This window comes from Orbicella faveolata, unplaced genomic scaffold, assembly GCF_042242905.1.
Source record: "Orbicella faveolata isolate gen_17 unplaced genomic scaffold, um_ofav_v1 contig_3, whole genome shotgun sequence".
Classification (NCBI taxonomy): domain Eukaryota; kingdom Metazoa; phylum Cnidaria; class Anthozoa; order Scleractinia; family Merulinidae; genus Orbicella; species Orbicella faveolata.
Genome location: NW_028301558.1, coordinates 10,265,001 through 10,286,199, shown reverse-complemented (window position 1 = coordinate 10,286,199; position 21,199 = coordinate 10,265,001). Strand labels below are relative to the sequence as shown.

The 21,199-nt window shown below is 39.1% G+C and overlaps 1 protein-coding gene and 2 pseudogenes across 5 annotated transcripts in view; 1 reads left to right on the top strand and 2 right to left on the bottom strand.

The window, feature by feature from the left end:
• The window catches only part of LOC110065872 (microfibril-associated glycoprotein 4-like), a 31,020-nt gene extending 19,642 nt beyond the window's left edge, over positions 1-11,378 (top strand). The window contains exons 1-4 of one of the 5 annotated variants that reach the window (XM_089297655.1): positions 1,493-1,816; positions 2,092-2,469; positions 10,298-10,675; positions 10,893-11,378. In XM_089297655.1, the coding sequence (XP_089153781.1) occupies positions 1,570-1,816; positions 2,092-2,469; positions 10,298-10,675; positions 10,893-11,155 (1,266 nt within the window). In that variant the 5' untranslated portion in view covers positions 1,493-1,569 and the 3' untranslated portion in view covers positions 11,156-11,378. Of the gene's footprint in view, positions 1-1,490; positions 1,817-2,091; positions 2,470-2,720; positions 3,211-9,695; positions 10,016-10,297; positions 10,676-10,892 lie in introns of those variants that run through there. The other 4 variants (XM_089297652.1, XM_089297651.1, XM_089297650.1 and 1 more) reach the window with 4 other exon arrangements.
• A 2,534-nt stretch (positions 11,379-13,912) lies between these two features.
• On the bottom strand, positions 13,913-15,049 carry LOC110062403 (piRNA biogenesis protein EXD1-like; annotated as a pseudogene).
• Positions 15,050-19,099: 4,050 nt separating this feature from the next.
• LOC149106327 (uncharacterized) lies at positions 19,100-20,666 on the bottom strand (annotated as a pseudogene).
• Positions 20,667-21,199: the final 533 nt, after the last annotated feature.

Here is a 21,199-nt window from a genome sequence, read left to right as displayed (position 1 = left end):
GGGCTTAATAGAGGACTTACGATAATTCATTCCTGTCGAACATTTGCGTAGTTATTTGTTTACATGTTTCTTCGTTTTACTAAACTATCTCTTTACTGAAAAAAGTGGGAGGTGGGGTAAAGCTTCCCAGCCCCACCCCCACTGCGCGGTACTTGTATGCAGCGCCAATGAACAAACAAAGTGACATTCAGTAACAACGTCTTAAGATTATTCACGACAAGAAAAAGGTTCTCGCTCAATTTGAAGTAAACACCGCGTTATCTGTTGAGGTTGGCTTGAACTGGCTGAGCCAAAGAAATATTTAGAGTCGAAAAGGTTATGTTCTCATTCGAAATGCAAGAACACAAAAAGAAAGATGCTTACAAATTAAAGTGTTGAGGATTTGTATAAATATCGACAGAAAGCCAACTTGATCGTTTCATTCAGCAGTGATTTACTCACGCGATTTCTGAGGTACTAAATAATGAGTCTTGATGGATTTTCGTATTACTGATGTTTGTCGTCTGAATCAGGCAAAAATTCATCCTACAGCTGCAGTACGCAAAATTTTAACTGCGTAAAGGAAAACTTGGTTCCAGTTTCGTCAAGAAACTGTTCTGAAGAATAAGTCGAAAAACTCGATGTTGAAATATAGAAATTCTTACTTCAAACAATGGGTATTGTCAAATTAAGGCAAAACTGTATTGAAAGAGAGCTGTTTGGGGTTTCTGTTTGTTTGGGTTTTTCTTTCGTAAAACAATACATCGTCTCTATGCTAATTCAAAAGTAAAAAATAAACATGCAGGCGAGCGTAATTCTAATGTCAATAACAGTTCACGCGAGCCACGGTAAACAAAAAAGGGTTTTTTGATTTGTTTCCAACGACGTCAGATCGGCGAGGAAAAATCTTCAATAAATAATTCGTTACGTAAGTAATCCCTTATAAGAATGAAAGTAAATTGACTAGTTGATCACTGCTGTCAAATTCATGTACATTTTATTTTTAAACAAGACTTCCTGTCTCTTCTTCACCAAGAAAGCAAAATCTTGCAGAAAGTTTTTTTCGCTGATTTCTAGCAATCAGAAAGCATCTTTCTTGTATTTTTGTTATCCGAGGGACTATTTGATATTTCAACGATCCACGAAAGTTGCATGACTTGGGGTATCTTAATGTTTTCTCTCATGCATTTAAGGTGGGAAATATTGAAAAGTACGCGAAAGATGAATCACAAAGTCTTTAATTCTATTAATTGTCTGAGACAATGCCGTAAAGGGGAGCCGGTGTATTAATATCACCTGACTTGACCGGTGAAATCCACGTATTAATTTTATGCTAGTTTTCAAATAAGATACTTTCAGGAAAGGTAAACAACTGACAAGGAAATAGGGAAGAACAAAAGCACGTGTCAGTTTGGATCATTTCTGTTCTGTTCAATTGTGAAAAACCTTCTAAAAATAGCCGCACGAAAAATCATGTTGGGTATCAAAGCACTACGTAGATGACACTATAAAGTGATCAAGCCAGTAAGTAGTGAACCTATTGCTAGCCACGCTCGCTTCAAGTTGGGTTGAAAAGCTTCATTTCTGATCATGGCTACCCTGGGTTCTCCCTACAGTCTGATATTCGTGTTCCTTATGTTATGTGCTGTCGGCATAAGCACTAACGTCTCCCAGGTTTCTCCTACGAAGGACAAATGTCATAACATGTATACTTCCAACAATTTTTACGCAGGGCCGAACAAGAAGGTCGAAGCGTTGCTGCATGAAATAAAACGGCAGCTCGACGAAGTGCGAGCGGACATCAAGTCTCTGAAGGAAAACAAAACGACTAGTAAAGGTTGGTAAATAGGTTTCTAGCTTAAACTGCGCAAAGTATATGAAATATTACGAAACGTTTTTTAATTTCTATCACAAAATCGCGTTCGTATCTCTAGAATAAGATACGGCTTGTTAAGGCTTTGTTGTATGACTGACTTCCCATGCAGCTGACAAAGTTTATGCTAGGTACAATTCGAGGGGAAAATGTTATCATATTATTCTCCGTTTGAGCTACCTCAATTTTAGTTTCAGTAAAGGGACGCACTAACGGATATTTTACCTTGCAATTTTCAGTTTACAAGAACTGTGCTGAAGTTTACAAGGCTGGTAAACGAATAAGCGGTGTTTATACCATCGACCCTGATAATGCTGGAGCCTTTGATGTGTTCTGTGACCAAACAACAGCCGGTGGGGGGTGGACAGTGTTCCAGAAGAGACTGGATGGCTCGGTTGATTTCTACCGCGGTTGGGATGACTACAAACGAGGCTTCGGAAATCTGAACGGTGAATTTTGGCTCGGACTGGACAAGATTCATCGCCTGACGAAACAACGAAGCAGGCTTCGAGTGGACCTTGAAGACACAACTGGAAAAACAGCTTACGCCGAGTACGATTTCTTTGGTGTGGCTAGCGAGAGAAGCAAATACAAACTGAGTCTTGGAACTTACTCTGGTATGTGTTTTGGCCCTTTTCTTCTCCAATAGCAAGTTAAAATTGTTTTCTCATTTTGGAAAATCAGCTTTAGGCACTCACCATTGTGTGACAGTACTATTTAACCAGCAGTAGCAAAATCAGTTTTATATATAATTTAAATATAGTTGGTTACTTTCGAAAGGCTCACTTCCTACGGTAAAATGATTCCCGAAGTGTAAAATGTATGTCTGTCAACATTTTATAATTTTCCCTTTTTATTTGCTTTGTAGGAACTGCTGGTGACTCTCTTTCCTATCATCGTGGTTCAGCGTTCTCCACCAAAGATCGCGACAATGACAAGTATTCTGGCAGCTGTGCTACGATTCGTAAGGGCGCCTGGTGGTTCAACAGTTGTAACCAATCCGACCTGAATGGCGTCTACTATCACGGCCAACATTCTTCTCCCTGGGCCGGTGTGCAGTGGTATCACTGGAAAGGCGAGAAGTACTCCGCTAAACGAGCTGAGATGAAAATCAAACCAGTTAAAAACTAGAACCAAGTGTTCTTGTCAGGCTTTTAAATGGCATTAGTAACTTGATTCCTGACTTAAGTGAGCTTTTTTATAGCCTGAGTTTCTTGTGCCATTCTATCGCTGATGTGATCATAAGATCTAGAGCGATTTCTTAATAGGTGATGGGGTTATATTACTTGTGTACACCGAAGAACAACTCACTTCATTGTATGACTTCTCAGGAAGCAATAAAAGGTGTTGTTGTTTCATGTCAGTGTCTGTCATGAATTATGACACTTGTCTGTTTCCCAAGCATCGAATATTTATTTTTATCTGAAAATCGAACAAAATTTTTAGTCGTTTTAGTCTGGTACCTGGCTATTAAATTAAATTACTCAACCAATTTGAGGGGGTGATGTAGCAGCTCTCGTAAGGTCTGACATGAATGGCTTGCTACCCTTTGAGAGAACAATAGAACAAACAGCAGAAACAATGCCCCTAGCCCTAAAACAATAACAACTGCTAACAATGAAGAGAATTACAAGCTTACGAGAGCTGCTATACTTCTGTTTAAGGGAAGAGAAAGTGATTGAAACAATTGCATAGCGTCAATTTTCTCAATGGTCCTTAATTCTGTTCAAGATCAAATTTCTTTTCCTTGTTCAAAAAGCATAGCCGTCAGTGTTCTTCCCATACAAAAAAACTTATATTTACAAAATTTCAAAATTTTACAAAGCCTATACACACAACAGAATAAGACTGCGTTTAGATTAGCAATGTCTTTGCATTCTGACTGGGATTTCTTAGTCTTTGGTAACTTTTTATCTACAGCAAGAACTGAACCAGATGGGCTCATTAACTCGACTCACGTTATTAACCTGGCAGTGAAATTTCCTCAAATGCTGTGTATTGTTGTGCTTGGATTTGACTGAGAAGAAATAATGCAACTTGTGGGAATGGAAACCTTTCTTTCAGGTCTTTTAGCGTGTCTGCTGCCGTGTAATTTGATTTGGTACAGAAGAGCAACATACGTTCGAACGTGAGGACGTTCGCGAAAAAATTAATTTTCCTGTCGATAGTCGGATTTTTTGTAAATTTTTACTGCAGTCAGATTAGTGAGTTACTTGTGTCAGAAATGCAAAAAAGTTGGGGGTCACTGACTTCGTTTCAGAGATATAGCGTGAGGAAAACTACCCTGATTTAAAAAAAAATTGGTGCAAGTAATTCAGCGAAGTCTACCGGAGTTTATGGTTAAAAAAAAAAAAATCAAAGGAGCGTCAACGGAGGCAATCGATCTTAGTCATATTTTGTAGAAGTGGGTCTGTTGAGAAAATAATTCCAAATGATGCCAACGTTTTTGCCAAACGTAAACCCTTCAAGAGGTATTTGAAACCGGAACGGAATTCTAAGGTGCATTTTGCAAAAAAAAATCATGGATTTTCCTCATTTTTTCGCTAAAAGTAGAAAAATAAGGGGTCACCGAACGTCCAAGATCGTTAAATCCAGGCAAAGCTATAGCAATGGCCATCTGCCCTATCATTGTTCATTTTATTACTTAGCGCGCGCTCAATGCATGACGTGGCGTGTGAATTTTCGTGCGCAGTAAGGATGCGCGGAAACAATTAGCGCGAATGTCCAACCTCGTCCCCACGGCTTTCTCCACTTTCATAAAATTCATTGTGTACAGAATTACTGCTGGATAGAGATTTTTCTTTGCCATTCTTGAGTCTGTTGCTTTTTTGAGTTTTCTACCAGTCAGGTAAGCAGTGAATCTTACCATTGTCAACAGTCAATAAACGGAATAAACTTGAAAAAAGTTTGAAAAAGTTGTGAAACCAGTATTACCTGATGTTGTTTCTGCATGTACTCATTACTTTGCAATTGACTTCTATCTCATGATCATAACAAAAACGACAGCAATTCAACACATTTTCAAACACTGAGAAGAGGGTTCAATTTAAGGTGTTTGGTATGTGGTGAAACACTCTCCCAAGTGATATCCTGTTGGCCATTTTCGTGTCGGATACCTGGGTATCCCACACTATTGTCAGCGGCTCGTGTCTGGTAATGCAAATGAGGTATCCCACACATGTACCCTTGGATATTATCCGTGCAGATGGCTAATAAGTCCTCGCAATTTTTATACTTAAGATGCATATATTGTCCGTCTGGACGAACAAGGGCAAAAATGTTCGTCTGGTTATGTTTCTCTAAGGAGTGAAAAAGAAATAAAATTGTAAATATCTGTGCTGTATATTTAACATTCCACATCCAGACAACTGTCATAGCTACGATTTCCTCTGTTTTACACAAATGCAGGAATAATTGGGTTTGGGAAGGGATCATAAATATTGCAAGGCTCACAGCCAACTGAAATAACCACCTTAAAAGCTCTTTATTCGGGAACAAATAACCTCAGAAGCAAGCATCCTTTAGTATGATAAGACAAGGAAGGATAATTGATATGATTTCTCAACAAAACCAGAGCACAATTACTTTTGGATAATAAAGGATAATTATTTTTCACCATTTTCAAGGCAGGAATTATTGTTTTAAGGCAGTAAAGGATAATTGATATGATTAGGCAGTAATTATTATTTTTAGGTATTATTTATTGGCAGTAAGTATTAGTTTTAAGGCACTAAAGGATAATTGATGTGATTTCTTAACAAAACCAGAGCACAACTATTTTTTCATGATAGTAATTACTAGTCATAATTGGAAAGTAAGAAATAACATGCTCAGTCAAGGTCAATCACAGATTCTAGTGTGGTCTAGTAGTTAATAAAAAGTGAAGCCCGTTGTTAAGGTGATTCCCTAGAAATAACAATTGACGTTAGATTTTTTTCAAATTTTTTCTGGTTATTCCTTGTAATGCAGGTATTCGAAATGTGCATAAAAAACATGTGGTACGGTGTTCGTTTAAGAGTCATAACTTGTCAAAGGTACGTCAAAAATCTGTGCAATGGTACCCATTAAGTGCGTTTTTCTTTTTCTAAATGCCGCTGAATGCGTCTTCTAGGGGTGGTAAGGTTCAGGTCACGAGTGAAAGGGTAAGTAAATATTTTTGGCAGTAATTTTTTTACCTGACGTTAAAATGTTTTCTTACTTATTCAGTGGAAAGGCAATGAATTATAGATTAATTTAATGCAATAAAAAGGTACCTTACGGTGCTTGTTTAAGAGAAAACAAGCATTTATTTCGCTGTCAAGTTTAGCTTGATGAAAATCTCTTACGTTGTGTGTGTGCACGCGCTCATGTGCGCGCGCTAATCGTGCGCAGTAGGGATGCGCAATGCAATACTGAGGAATCACCTTAATGGATGAGGCTCATTCTCTTTCCCTGGCATTTTGAGCGGAGAAAGTTGTCGTGGAATTGTCCTCGACACATCTACTATCAGGTGTAATAGCTCCGAGTGCTATGGCTGGGTAGGCCAGAGGGGAGCATTTATTATGCTCACTGCTTCCTCCATAGCTATCTTTTGCAGGCAACGGGTAATCAAACTAAATGAGGGAAAAGCATAAAAAAGTTGTTTTTCCCACCTGAGCGTAAAAAGCATTTCCATAAGTTGCTTCAGGATCAGGTCACCAGGATGCATAACAAGACACCTGTGCATTTAGCCCCGAGACAAAGAGGTCAATAAGGGGTCAATAACCACCTAGTTATTACGGCCACTTTATTCTGGCCCAAAAAAAGCTCAATCCGTCATTTTCCTATTTAAAGAACCCCTTTAATACGACCACCCCGTTAATGCGACCAATTTTTCAAGGCCCGAAGGTGGTCCTATTAACTGGGTTCCACTGTAATTTATTGATGATGCTTGCCAGTTCTGAGTCTACAGTCGAATCAGTTTCCTCCTTTTGCAGAACCTGTTTTAAGCTGCTAAACACTTTACTTTTAACCTCATTAGAGGGAGGATTGGACCTGTCGAGCAACTGTCCGACAGAAACGTCCAGATCTATACACTTCTGGCTTTTCCCGTTAATCTCCTCCCGCTTCTTCTTTGTGGGGTTGCTCGCCCTCGTGGTCTGAATTTGGGATATCTACCTCTTGAATTTCCTCGTCATAGGAAATCTTTAGGTCGGCTTTAAGCGACTTCCTGAAAAGCCTCGGTAACGGTATTAGCCATATTTACGGAGAGTGTTGCAAATCCTTCTTGCATGACAGCTAACAGAGCAGTCGAAGGTCCTTCACCATGAGAACGACCAGCGCCAATCTTGGCGCCATTTTCTACAACATTGACTTCGATGTGCGTGGGCGTGCTTTTGCTTGGAGAGCTATCGCTGCTTTCCTTTTTCTATCCAGATATTTTCTTCCTCTGACGGGTATCCTTGTCGCTTTCAGGCTTTCAAAATGCCCATCTTATCAAAGGTCAATATCCATCGAGTAAAAACCTTCCAGCTACTACTTCTTCTCCCCCATACACTAGCAAATAGAGCCATGTGTATTTTTTCAATATTCCATCTGCTAGAATACACATGTAGTTCGGCAAGGTATCTGTAACTATAATGAGTGTTTTCCATTAAACCCAAATTGTTACCGGACCTCCCCCACCCCCCTAATGGGGCCTCAATTCTGAGCATGTCGCCCTGGTTGGCAGAGCTCTATCCCGAAAGACAATGCTGATTCGCCCTGCAGAAAACTCAGCGCCTCGAATTCTACGTCTTTAAATCTATTTTTCAATAAATGTTATGATCTAAGTGACAGAGCCGTTTGGGTTTATAATAGACAATAAAACCAATCTTGCGCTCCGTATTGTTAAATATATCATTATTGATTGCATTGTGTTTATTGGGTATGAACAAGCGGATTAATGAAATTTCGGTTACACGGCTGAAAAAATAAGATTTACTTACACTGTACAACAACTCTGCATTTTCGGAATATAATTTTATTTAACTAATGACCAATTTAATTCAATTTGAAAAACCATTAAATAGATGGAGACAAAAAACAATACAAAAGGAAACAAAATTAAATTGACAGCTGCCCTTTTCCCTCCAGCCATCAGTCTTGTCCATATTAAGACAAATGCATTTGAATTTCCATTTGTCGATATCGTTTTAATTCAGATGATAAACTGCACACCCTCACTAAAGTCAGTTTAAATGTATCGAATCGTGGTCCTTTTCGACCGTAAATACCTTCTATCAGACGATCGATTTTGAATTTAAAATAATGCCAAATGCAAATATCTGTAGATTGCTAATAATTTTTAATTGTTTATGTAACGGGAAAAAGACACTTGAAAACCAAAAACAGTATTACCAACGACGAGTTCTAGAAGCCAACAGAAAAGATTCCTAAACACTGTTCTTCGCCGAAACAGATCTGAAACTTACTCTTCTGTTTTTAAAACTACGGTGGCATGGCATAAAGTAGATCAGAGCTGTTAGCGTCGAGATGGATTGTTTTGAGCTGCAAACATGCGGTCAGTAATGAATAATTAAATGAAAAGTCAATTTACAAAGTAAAAATAACATCACATCCAGCTAGACAGATAACGTATCATCAATCAAGTTTTTCGATGATTTTTCGTTGGACTCACAAGTTACATGTATAAACACTCGTTACTCATTTTTCATGTATCATGCTCATGACTCAGAACAGATTGGTGGACAGTTTAGTTACTAGATATGAAAGCCGTGATGTGTTTCACTCGAACAATCTTGTTCTTTCGTTCTGACTATCTGTAACTTCAATTCCGGTGTTCCACCCCATGCATATCATAAATGTTTGTTTAATGTTGTTTTGAGACAAACGTGAAATAGAATGGGGCTAGGGTTGCAAGAGACCGAAGATTTTGACTTACTCGAGGATATGTTTTGTATTCATTATTCGAGTCGGTTATTTCCACAACATTTGATTTTGTTACTGAATTCATATAATACGTACACTGATTCAGACAGCCAATGTAGGAATTAATTCTCCTCAAATTTCGCAGTTGTTTAAGTTTTGTTCTTAACCAGATAAAGAAAATTTAATAACAAAGTGCCGTATGAATTAAAAATCGAATTCCAAGTTTGGCCTACCTTCACAACAATCTCTATTTCTATCAAGAGTGGTCTCAACGATAAAAATGTGTTTAGCACTGCTGTGCTAATCTGTTATTGATCCGGACCGATTCTTAGAATACTTTAGGATCCACTCACCTTGACACCCGTTATCTAAGTACCTTTCAGGACAGCAGTAAACACATTTTCACGAAGTTTCAATTCCTTCACATGTTTTGCGATCGTCGAATCGGAGTAGGTCCACTAACATATAAAGTGATACAAATTTGTGATTGATACATTCACTGCAAATAATTTACCAACGATTCACAATACGACTGATTCAATAGAAATTTTTCCTTAGAGTTTTCATGCATTTGTTTTCAAATTATTTCACTGAATCTCGAGAAATAAATAGTACATCATCACCTGTACCTAGCCATAGAAGATTTCTTTATTCTTTCAACTTTTCTGCAGCCCAACCTACAATTTGCCGTTTCTAACCAATTTCACATGAGATCGTACCTTTGTTTGTAAAATCGAGAGAGAAAAACTATCCTTCGCGATATTCAACTCAACTTGATTTATGGGAAACAAAGAAGACGAACACAGCTTTTCTTGTTAGATGGAATCATTTCTTCGGGGCACTGCATGCAAATATCCTGTCCACAAATTGCGTCACTAGAGCGAGAAAACTCCTGCATAAACCCACGCAAAAACAATGTACAAAGACGTCATACAACAGTATTGGAAGCATTCGACTGCTTTCACTGAGCTGAGTTGAGTTCAACTGTGAATCTGATAAGAATGGCTAGCCCTGGTGTTGTTTTGAGCCTGGTGTATTTGCTGTTTCCTCTCCCCTCATTAAACACAGCCACCTCTCAGAAAGAAACATACAATGATAACAACTCCGGAATTTCCAACACCCAGCAGTCCAAATGTCACAACGTCTACACTTCCAACAATTTTTACGCAGGATCGAACAAGAAGATCGAAACACTGCTTCTTGAAGTAAAGGAGGAGCTCGGCGAGATTCGAGAGGAAATCAAAACCTTAAAAGAAAACAAAACGGGTGATGAAGGTAAGCGAGAGAATCTCTATTGAGGTATGTAACAATGCTTGTGAAAAAAACACAGTGTTTGCTTTTACCTCGCTATTTTTAAGTTTTCCACCCGTAAAAACTGTGAGGCTTGAAAGAAAATAAAGTAATCCAAGCAGCTAAAAAGCCTTTATCGTAAAATGAAAAATTATGAAAAAGGTAACTTAACTTAATGATTTCTGTGAGTTTTTCGCTTCCCTTCCTTGTCTCATCTGGTACTTTCAGAAGAGTAGACATTAACGAACCTTTATTTTGCATTTTTAGTTTACAAGAACTGTGCTGAAGTCTACAAGGCTGGTAAACGAATAAGCGGTGTTTATACCATCGACCCTGATAATGCTGGAGCCTTTGATGTGTTCTGTGACCAAACAACAGCCGGTGGGGGGTGGACGGTGTTCCAGAAGAGACTGGATGGCTCGGTTGATTTCTACCGCGGTTGGGATGACTACAAACGAGGCTTCGGATATCTGAACGGTGAATTTTGGCTCGGATTGGACAAGATTCATCGCCTGACAAAACAACGAAGCAGGCTTCGAGTGGATCTTGAAGACACGACTGGAAAAACAGCTTATGCCGAGTACCACTTCTTTGGTGTGGCTAGTGAGAATAGCAAATACAAACTGAGTCTTGGAACATACTCTGGTATGTGTTTTGACGCATTTCTTCTCCAATAGGAAGTTAAAGTTCTTCACACATTTTGGAAAATAGGTTTTAGGTACATGTAGTCACCATTGTGTGACAGCACTATTTAACCAGCTAGCAATATATACAGTTTAAGAGAGTTAAACAGTGTTTTAGAGTTTTAGTGTACCATGTCTATTAACATTTTGTAATTTTACCTTTTTGTGTGATTTTGTAGGAACTGCTGGCGACTCTCTTTCCTATCATCGTGGTTCAGCGTTCTCCACCAAAGATCGCGACAATGACAAGAATTCTGGCAACTGTGCCACGCGTTGCAAGGCAGGCTGGTGGTTCAATTCTTGTCTCGACTCCAATCTGAATGGTCTCTATCATCATGGCAAACATTCTATTTCCTGGGAAGGTGTGAACTGGAATCAATGGAAAGGCCATAGCTACTCCGCTAAACGAGCTGAGATGAAAATCAAACCAGTTAAGAACTAGAACCAAGTGTCCTTGTACGGCTTTAAAATGGCATTAGTCACTTGATTCCTGAATTAAGTGAGTTTTTTTATAGCCTGAGTCTCTTGTTCCATTATATGAATGAAGTGATCATAAGATCTAGAGCGATTTCTTAACAGGTGATGGGTTTATATTACTTGTGTACATGAACAACTCGCTTCATGGTATGACTTCTCAGGAAACAATAAAAGCCGCCGTTGGTCCATCTACTTGTCTGTCATGAATTATGAAACACTTGCCTGCTTCCAAAGCGTCGAATATTTATTTTTATCTGATGATTGAACGAAACTTTTTGGTCTTTTCAGTTTTTCAGTTTGGTACCTGGCAATCAACTTTAATATCACACCTCATGTGAGGGAAGAGACTCTTTAATGGTCCTTTAAAATTGTACCGCAAAATCGAAAATTTTCTTTCTTTGTTCAAATAACACAGTGATCAGAGTTCTTCCCATATAAAAACGACTTCGATTTACAGGATAATTACAAAACCGAGGATTGACGTCTGCAATAAACCTTATCCTGCCACTCAGTGTTGGACGCTTCCTCAGTTTGACTTGCAGCTTGCAGCACCCCCTTAAAATCCATGATTAACTGACCAACTTTTAAAGATCAAAAACCTCCGAAAATACTTAATAACTTTTTATTCAATAGTAGAAAAATGTTTTACCATAAGGAGCAACGTGCGTTTTTTAATAAGCGTATTGTTAAACAATTACAAACTTCTAGTGCTTGCAAAGCGATGTTTTTAGACAGTTATTATCAGACAGCGTTTAAGTTCATTTCCATGTCCTGCTTTAAAATAGACCAGGACCTAACGCATTTAACTCAAAACAATACAACTTAATGTAGTGTAAAAAGTATTAACATCAAAATTGAATGCAGCCAACCTTTGCAGGTCATGAAAGCACTGAAATGCCATCCAATCAATGTACACAAAGCATGGAAATCTTCTTGTAATAGTCCTGTCTTTCATAGGATATGATTGTTCTCCAGTCTCGATTTCAACTCTCCCTGCCTGGTGTGTGTGTTTCCCTTGACAACATTGGTTCTGCCACCGAGGAAGTTAAGTAAAATGGCATCGAAGGAAAATTTGAAATTTATGTCGTTTCACATCTTCCGCAGGGCATAAACAATCAGTTTACCACTAACGGCTGACTTTCTTGTCTTCTGTAGTAGAATTCTTAGAACTTATTCGGGTGGGAAAAGTGCCACTGTACGATTTTAAATTTAGTCAGTAGGAAAAGAATCAAAGGCACCCATCCGTGCTTGCCTTACCCAATAAAGAGACTGGCATGGATTTCCCATAAATAATCCATTCCTGTAGAATGTTTGCGTAGTTACTTGTTTTCATGTTTCTCTGTTTTACTAATCTATCTCTTTACTGCAAAAAGTGGAGGGGGGGGGGGGGGTGGGTAAAGCTTCCCAGCCCCATCTCCCACTGCTCGCTACTTGTATGTAGCGCCAATGAACAAACAAAGTGACAGTAAGTAACTAAGTCTTAATATTACTCACGACAAAAAAGGGTTCTGATTTAATTTTAAGTAGACACCGCCGGCGTTATCAGTTGCGGTTTACTTGAATTAGCTAAGCCAAAGAAATTTAGAGTCGAAAAAGTTATGTTCTCATTCGAAATGCAAGAACACAAAAAGAAACATGCTTACAAAGTGTTCAGGATTTGTAAAAATATCGGTAGAAAGCCAACTCGATCGTTTCATTTGTTCTTGTACAGTTTGATGGATCAGTAATACCACAAAATTACATTGATAAACTACTATCAATTTGTTGTTTGTTGATTTGGTTTGGACTCTACTGAACTTCAAATTCCCAATGAAGTTTGCATACGTGGACACCCTTGGGAACACAAACTGTCCACTCTAAAGAAGTGCCCACTTATAGGTGGTTGAACATTTGTTGTTGTATGTAGTGGTGTCTGCCTACCACAGGTGTCTGTTGGTGTGTATATGGTTGAATGAATTACTACAACATTGATCACTCTGTTTCTATGTAGTCTAAAAATGCTAGGTGAGGAAAGTACTAGCTAACTACAGACAACAGAACTGTCATTCCATGAGGAATCGTAGTTCATATTGAACAGCAGAAAGGTAGTTACACTTTTAAAGCAACACCACAAGACATTCTAAGCTCATTGAAACACAAAGTAGTCTCCACAGTCACCGAGTGAAAATCAAGTCTCTTGGGATATTGTAATTATAATGTAAAATGCAAATAAGGTCTATGGTAGATGGTTAATAACAGGAGGTAAAAACTAATTACATTGCCCTTTAAAGCTTGAAAGCTAAATCTGTCTGAGAAATGGGGGCTCATTTTAAAGTCAGCACTGATCCAAACTCTTTTTAGCCCCAGCACTTAAACCTTTAGACACTATCAAAGATAATGCGCATAATACTTAGGTCCGCAATGCATCTTTTTGTGGGCTAATCAATTTTGACAAGGAAGTAAGTCCCTGTAGCTTGCTTCCTCAGTGAGAGGATTAATATATGAGTTCGATTACTGATAACCACCCGCATATCTAGTAAAAGAAGTACCTATGAACATTTTTTCTGTACAGATAACTTTATGATGGTGAACCTGGGTGTGTAATAGTAAAAACACCTGATTCATACCGTTAAGTTCATCTCACGATAGTCTTCTTAATAATATTTGCAATGATTAAAGTATGACAGTCCTTTGGGATCGGCTTGCAGGTAATTCCAGTGACTCTCTGTCTGGCCATGTATAGCGTATGAGGCTTTTAATGCCAGCCATCACCTGAGTCATAAGGGTCTTTCCAAGGTAAATTCTCTCAAGGTTCGTGGTCATGAAACCATGCATAATCAGACATGCCTTCAGGAATGTAGACATATTCTTCTTCTTCATGGGCAGCGCGTTCCCAATTATCCTCTCTGTTTTTTTTGTATATCCTCCAGGCGCTTTATCTCCTTACACATCATGCATTTCTGTTCCCCTTTTCCCAGCTGTGTTACACTGAATTCTTCCCGTGGGAATCGTCGGTGGCCGCGCGTACAAGAAGTATCAGCAGCCGGAAAATCCAGAGTTCCTTTATCAGGGATGACGTCAAGTGGAAGGTACGCATTTGTTTCATACTCATCGAAAGACCTTTCTGTTTTGCCTCGATACAGATCAACATACCTTTCAGATGCAACTCGAAGACGAGCCTCCTCTCCTCCGTTGACATCTTTCATCTTGTTGTACAACCTGAACATCGCCATTGTATCCACAATGCAGTATTGGATAAGCTCATCCGTCAGTGGTCTCTTTTTCCACACTTCCTCATCTTCCGTTAACAGCTCTTTTCCCTTATCCCTTATTTTGACCAACTTTGCGTCCTGGAGGTACAACTCAATGCAGCGACCAAAGCCATATATTTTCTGTTCTCTGACTGCGACGGTTCCGAAGACCACCACGACCAACACGCTTTATATTCTTGATGGAAAACTACGGAATATTGGCCGTGGAACCTGAGGGCGAGTTTTCATGGCGAAAGATGACTTCAAGCAGGTGAAGATCCAAGACTCCGCTCAGTTTCACCTCAACTGATGCCAGAGCGCATCGGAATCTTGTCGACAATCAAACATAAGCCTCTTTCGAGATTTGTCTTCAAAGATTTCGCCCAGTTCATTACTGAATATGACTTGTCCTAGTTTCAGCGCATCAAATATGAAGACTTTCTGTTCAGTTGCTACTGTGATGATGGTAAGCGCTCCCTTTCTGCTCAACGAATCGCCCTCACAATCAACCGCTATAAGAGTATTCCGTTCCACTATTTTGCGTTTGAGCTGATAGATTGGAGAGCTTGGAGACCCGTTTCACTATCGACTAGTCTGTAATCATAATCAGTTGCATTTTCGCAAGCCATTTTGCCAAAAAAAAGTAAGAAGTAAGAGTCTTATAAGAGCGAAAATCTTCTTTTCACAATTTGTTTACATGACACAAACTTAGCGGCTCCAAGAATTCCTCTATTCACTTGTGCTTTTCTGCGTAAAGATTACAACAGGGGGTACGGTGGACAAAAGATCCAAATGGAGTCCAAGGGGGCTTATAATGGGGGCTTATCACAGAAGGAATCCGGGTATAGCGTCGGTCACAAGACAGTTGTTACAAGGGTTAATTCCACTGATACTGACTACGCACTACCGCCGCTGAAAGACACGTCCTCTTCATTGGAACACTGACTAAAGCATTGACCTCCTGTACGCTGATGCCCCTGCTAAGCGGACAGTTTCTTTGCTAGTCTTTTGCGATACATTACAATACATCCCTCCACAATATGCTAGGCACGAAGCACTTGTTATTTACTTAAAATATATGCTATTACCATTATTTAATTTTTTTATATGGCTTTGGCTTGTGGCCGATATAACGCGCGCTCTGATTTGCTAAGAGCGAGATCTGAGCGGTCATTATGTAGCCGTAATGCCCACGGGCCGATTACGGATTATGCAAATTAGGAAGAGCCTGGTTCTGAAAATTCAAGCGCATTGAAACGATGAAAGTCGATCAAAAACGGTAAGAGAAAGTAAATTTAATTCCGATTAGCTAAAAGTTTAGAGATTTTTCCTTAATAAAATTTATATAGAAGTCGTTTTTGACTTACCAGCCGGTAACCTTGGCGGGCACTAGTGAAAAACAATCAAAGTTTGCCGAAATCGCTTAGGGAAAAACCCCATCGGCAGATCTGCCATGCATACTGAGCAGAACACCACGAAGAAACTTATAAGTTATCATCTTAGTCACAACAATTACCAAAGTATTGAACTCCGTCGTCACAGTTCTCATCAAATAGATTCCCTCGCTTTAACACAAGCAAGTGTAAATCAGCTTCAGATGTACGCAATCGGGCGGTTTCTGTCGGTAGCAGTGTTTCTGATAACTGCAGGAAGTTTTAGACATTCAGAAGGCTTGAAAAGTTCATCTGTAAATCCCAGAATGAAGAAGGCGAAGATATGTTGTCGAAAGCGAATGCGAAGATCGAGTTATTCTGAGCAGTGTATTCTGAAGCATTAGTATTTTCTTTCACCGAAAGACCTTTTGTTTCGAGATATTTTGAAGCACTTTCTGTCTTTTCTATATGCGTTGACATTTCGCCACAAAAGTCGGAAAAACTCCCCCATCAAGTTGTGGCACCACGATACTAAAATACCTTTTTGAGGCTGGGACAATCATTTTTCCCGTAAAGAAATGCGTACTTTTAATGGAAGACGCAACACAGTGGTGAAGTTCACTGACTACATAGTTTTGCCCTGGGTTTGAGACGATGAATGAATCGGTAAACGCGCGCATCGCCGGATGTAAATTGACGACTTCCGCTCGAATAATTATTTTCTTTTCTTTAATTCATGAGCCATATAATAAACAACTTAAAAACCTCGACTGTTCGGTCGTTACGGGAAAACCTCAAACCTCGGCCTACCGTATTGACCGAGCTATCGCTGGGTCAATACGGCAAGGCCTCAGTTTGAGATTTTCCCGTAACGACCTCACTCTCGGTTATTAAGTAGTTAATATTACTAATATCAATACTAATTATACGACATAATAAAAATACATGACGCTAGTTTAATAGGTTACTTTCATTTACTATAGGGCCATTTATACGGGAGAAAATAAGACGCGTCTTATGACTCTTATCTAAGGCGCGACTTAAATACGACGCGAAGTGATCGTATAAATAGTCCAAAATAAGCGTTCGTGCCTTGTTTTAGACGCAACTTAAATAAGACGCGTCTTATCTTAGAACAGGGTTTCAGCTGCTCTTATTTTGTCCGCGTCTTAAATAAAACGTGAACCTCCTCGATATAGGTGCTTTCGCGTTCTAAATAAGACTTGAACTATACGTGCGCATGCGTAACGACAACAACATTTTTTTTCAACGAGTCACTGGCCGCTCTCTTGCTGGCTAACAAAATGGCTTCGTAAGCTCAAAAACACCAGCAAAGAAACCGTCGATCGCTCTCTACTGACTCCTCTCGGATTTCTGTTGTATTCTTTGTATGCAGCGCCGAGTTTATGAGTTTTGTTTAACAGCATGGTCTTCATAAGAAAATAAGACTTCTCAAAATTGAAAATAAAGCTCTGAAAAACTCTTTTCCTTCTCAAATGACAGCGCGCAGGTTTTTGTTCCAACGCGCATCTTGCATTGTTGCAGATTGTTGGTAATGGTTACTTTGCATTTATACGAGGCTGTATCAAAAATATGACGCGAACCATTTATACGTGATGTTCGCGTCTTATGTAGGACGCGAACGTATAAACGGTACAGTTGGCGTCGTATTTTAAAGACGCGTCTTAGAGAAGACACGTCTTATTTTCTCCCGTATAAATGGCCCCATTATCACTTACAATTACGTACAATACATTGCAATGCGTTGCTGACTACTACGTATTACAAAAAATTCATTTTATGTTGTAATGTCACCTTCCCAACCTAAGACTATTCTCTGCAATTTACCAGATTTCCAAAAACTAACTTACAACTCAATTGTGGGAATGATTGATGTCAATTTAGTAACAATTTTTTTAAATTTATTTATCTAAGGCGTTGTTCTTTGTTGTTCTTTGTACAAACATATTTTTCTGTTTCAATTTAATTTTAACCTTCAACTCCAAACTACTACTATTAGGTACTATTTGATCTCATCTGCAATCTCATAAGTTTACTTTAGCTGTGAATAGTAAATAACCAAGTAAAGGGCAGTTTTCGACATTAATACACTACAATATACTCTTTTTTATAAGAACGTCTAATTTTGGAGCTGAGGCTGACCGTTCTTATTTTTTTATTTTTTATTTATTTATTTATTTATTTATTTTGCGATTTGAGCCTGAAAATGTTCTAAGGATGTTCTTAAGTTACATGGTATAGTAGACCAGGAAATCTATCAAAATGCATTGTTTGCTGTGATCGGGTATCAAGTTGCTTCCGTGTGTTTGTGCGGCTTGCTCTGGTGCCGCGAACAAGATGTTGCGCCAACCAACTCTTGGTAATTTTAGCTTCAAAAAAAGCATTGAACGCAGGAGTTCACAGCGCGACATAAAGTTACCAAATTTTGCGGCGAAAACGCAGAAAACTTTCATGTGTAGTGGGTGCAGGGAAGGTTTCGTTAACAAAAATAAAGACGTTCTTAGCTGACTCTCAGCCTGGGTATGTTCTTAGCATGTTCTTAAAATTTTGGTTTTGATCTCAGCCTCAACGTTCTTATAAAAAGGGTTCTTATAAAAAAAGAGTGTACTTACTATAACTTTTTTGATGGTAAGGTGTACAAATTATTTTTATAAAGAGTAAAAATAAATTTCAAAGTCTCTCCAAAAACGATTCGAGAGTATACAGTCGAAAACTAGATGACGTAGAAAAAATTACAACACCTGGCAATTTATGACAATGATTCATAAAATATACAGAACAACTGCCATACTTAAAGGGATAATATTTGCCTAGGGTCGGCTAATTTGATTTGAGTTTGCCTATTTTTCGGGCCCTAGAGTGGGAATTTGACTATAAAGGTCAAATGCCCCACATATGCCCTCCCCTCCCCCCGGCTTGACATTGATGGGTGCACTATTTTCTTTCAGTAGAGAGAAAAACACAGCAATTATCATAATGGCACAAAGAACAATGAATAGGTATACGACGGTTATTTTCAAAGAGTACGAGCTCGGTACTTGAATTACTAGATCACCCGTTTTCTATCGCATACAGAACATTGGAGAGTAATATGATGACTTAGTGACTTAGGACTAGTTCTCATCAGGTGAGGGCACTCGTAATTGCTCCTAAACAAATCGTCACACTGATTTTAAGGAGCTTTTAATCTACAGTCATTGGAACAGGAAATATGGTGAAATATCTGTACGGACCCCACGCCAACTCATGTTGTAATTGTCGTGATACAGCTCTGTAGAAAAGGTGTTTTTCCCCTTTTTTTTATTTTACTCTTAACGTTAGGTGCTAGCTACTATATAATGTACTCTTCTTCGTCCCAGAATAGCTTCAATATGACGCTATTCTGTTGTTTCGACTTTACCTCACATCAAGGTTAATTGTACTTGAAAAGCTGCGTGATACAGACTTCGCCACAATTGTCGTGAAAAATATAAGTTGTATGTGTTTCTTTATACTTGTCATTTCTAGTTGAAGCCCTACTCAAAGAGCTTAAATTTTGAATGCCTAAATGTGAAAGACTAAAGCCTGGAACAGACATGAACGGTTTGGAAAGGTATCTCCAGTACAGTAACTGTTCATTTCGATTCCAATGATATTATTTTAACATTTTGTACTACTGATTTCCAGCATCACATGAACACGTAAGCTGATGAACTTCAATACTTCTCAACTTGTGGATTTACAGCATTTGCCTTCTGTCGTACCCAGCGAGTTAAAGCAACAATCATTATCACATAAACGACACTGAATACACACACGCAGACTGTGACTGGTAACGAGTACCAATTCTTAGCTTGTTCGCTAAAATAATACATTAGGATCATGAAGAAGTTTGTTATTAAAAACAGAACACGAGAAGGGAAACTGAATGAGATCTTTTTGGATTTGCAGCCGCCCATAAAGAAAAATATGGCGTTTTGAATGAGTAGAAATAACAAGACGCCAATAACCCACCACTTGTAGCCGACATTAAAGTCAACCAGCTGACTACTCAAGTAAAACAACTTTAGAAAAACGAGAACAAGTCTGTGTTTTACGCTTGGGTCACTGGAACGTTCAAGTGTCATTATATCGCGTCCGTTCAGGAGCATGTCACCCACGGTTGTGGCTGTCCAGGAACGAGACAGGTAAAGAAATATGGATAATCGTAACCCGTTCCTCTTGAACACTTATGACGTATAGCTGAATTACAAACTGAGGAAGTGATTCAAAAACAGCCTCAAACAACACAGCCAAACGAATATGGGTGAGCACGACGTTAGCCTTTTCAATGCTGTCCGAGTCGATTTCATCTCCACGCCACCATTTCTTGACACAGAAAATAAAGCCCTCTATTCTTGCCACAGCAGCTGAAAATGGATGAAAACCACAAAAGATGCCTTTTGTACAGCATAAAGCGCCACTTTCCACTTCCATATCTATTCTGACAACGCAGTACAATACTGAAAACAACAAACATGGCAAAATAACAAAAGCGAGCCCCACACCAAACCATATCTTGTTATCCGTGCGGTAGACTTCTATCAGTGTGAGTATGTCGGTGATCGGATCAGCAAAGCTTAAAATGGCTCCGAAAAGGAACAAGAAGGGACTGTACCACTTGAGATCCTTCACTTCCATTATACAGCGACCTTTCGTTATTTCTCTCACTACATTGGCTAATATTCAACAGGCTCGGCTGCAATAGCTTTTTGGATTGTCAATAGAAGCTGTTACGCATTGTTTTGGTTGAGAAGCTGAAAAGTTGCTGTTACTTCAATCTGCTGAGACAATAAAGGTCACACAGAGAGACTTAACTGTCGGTATTGATTTCACTTGATATGTGAGATCTTAAAGTATCTAACGTCTTTGTACCAGGATTCCAAGTTGGGTCAGTCCAACAACAAAATTGACTTGAACTCCATATCTCAAAATTGCCTCAGTATGGCGTTGCAGTAAATATCACAGAAGCTATATCATATTAGGTAGCTCCTAAACATCCGTGAAAACGTTCAGTCAAATCAGTTGTGCAAGACGACTACCAGTGTTGGAAATAGACACTAAATAACAGGGCTTTGATAGGCTTTTACAGAATAGCCAGTAGCCTACGGGCAGGCTCTCATTTAAGGGCTGCGGCACGAGCGGCAAAACCGCAAGAGAAGAGCCGGTGCTGTAGCGCCTATGAGAGTCCAGCTGCTCTACACAAGCGGCAAAACCGCTGGAGAAGAGCCTGCTCGTAGGCTATATAACCAACGGCAAAACGTCTCCTATTCTCTTTGCTTCATTAGTAAAGCAAGCTGGCTATTAGAGCAGGTTACTCGTATCAAGAATTTACTTGACAACCCGTTCTCTGTATAACCAGTAGAA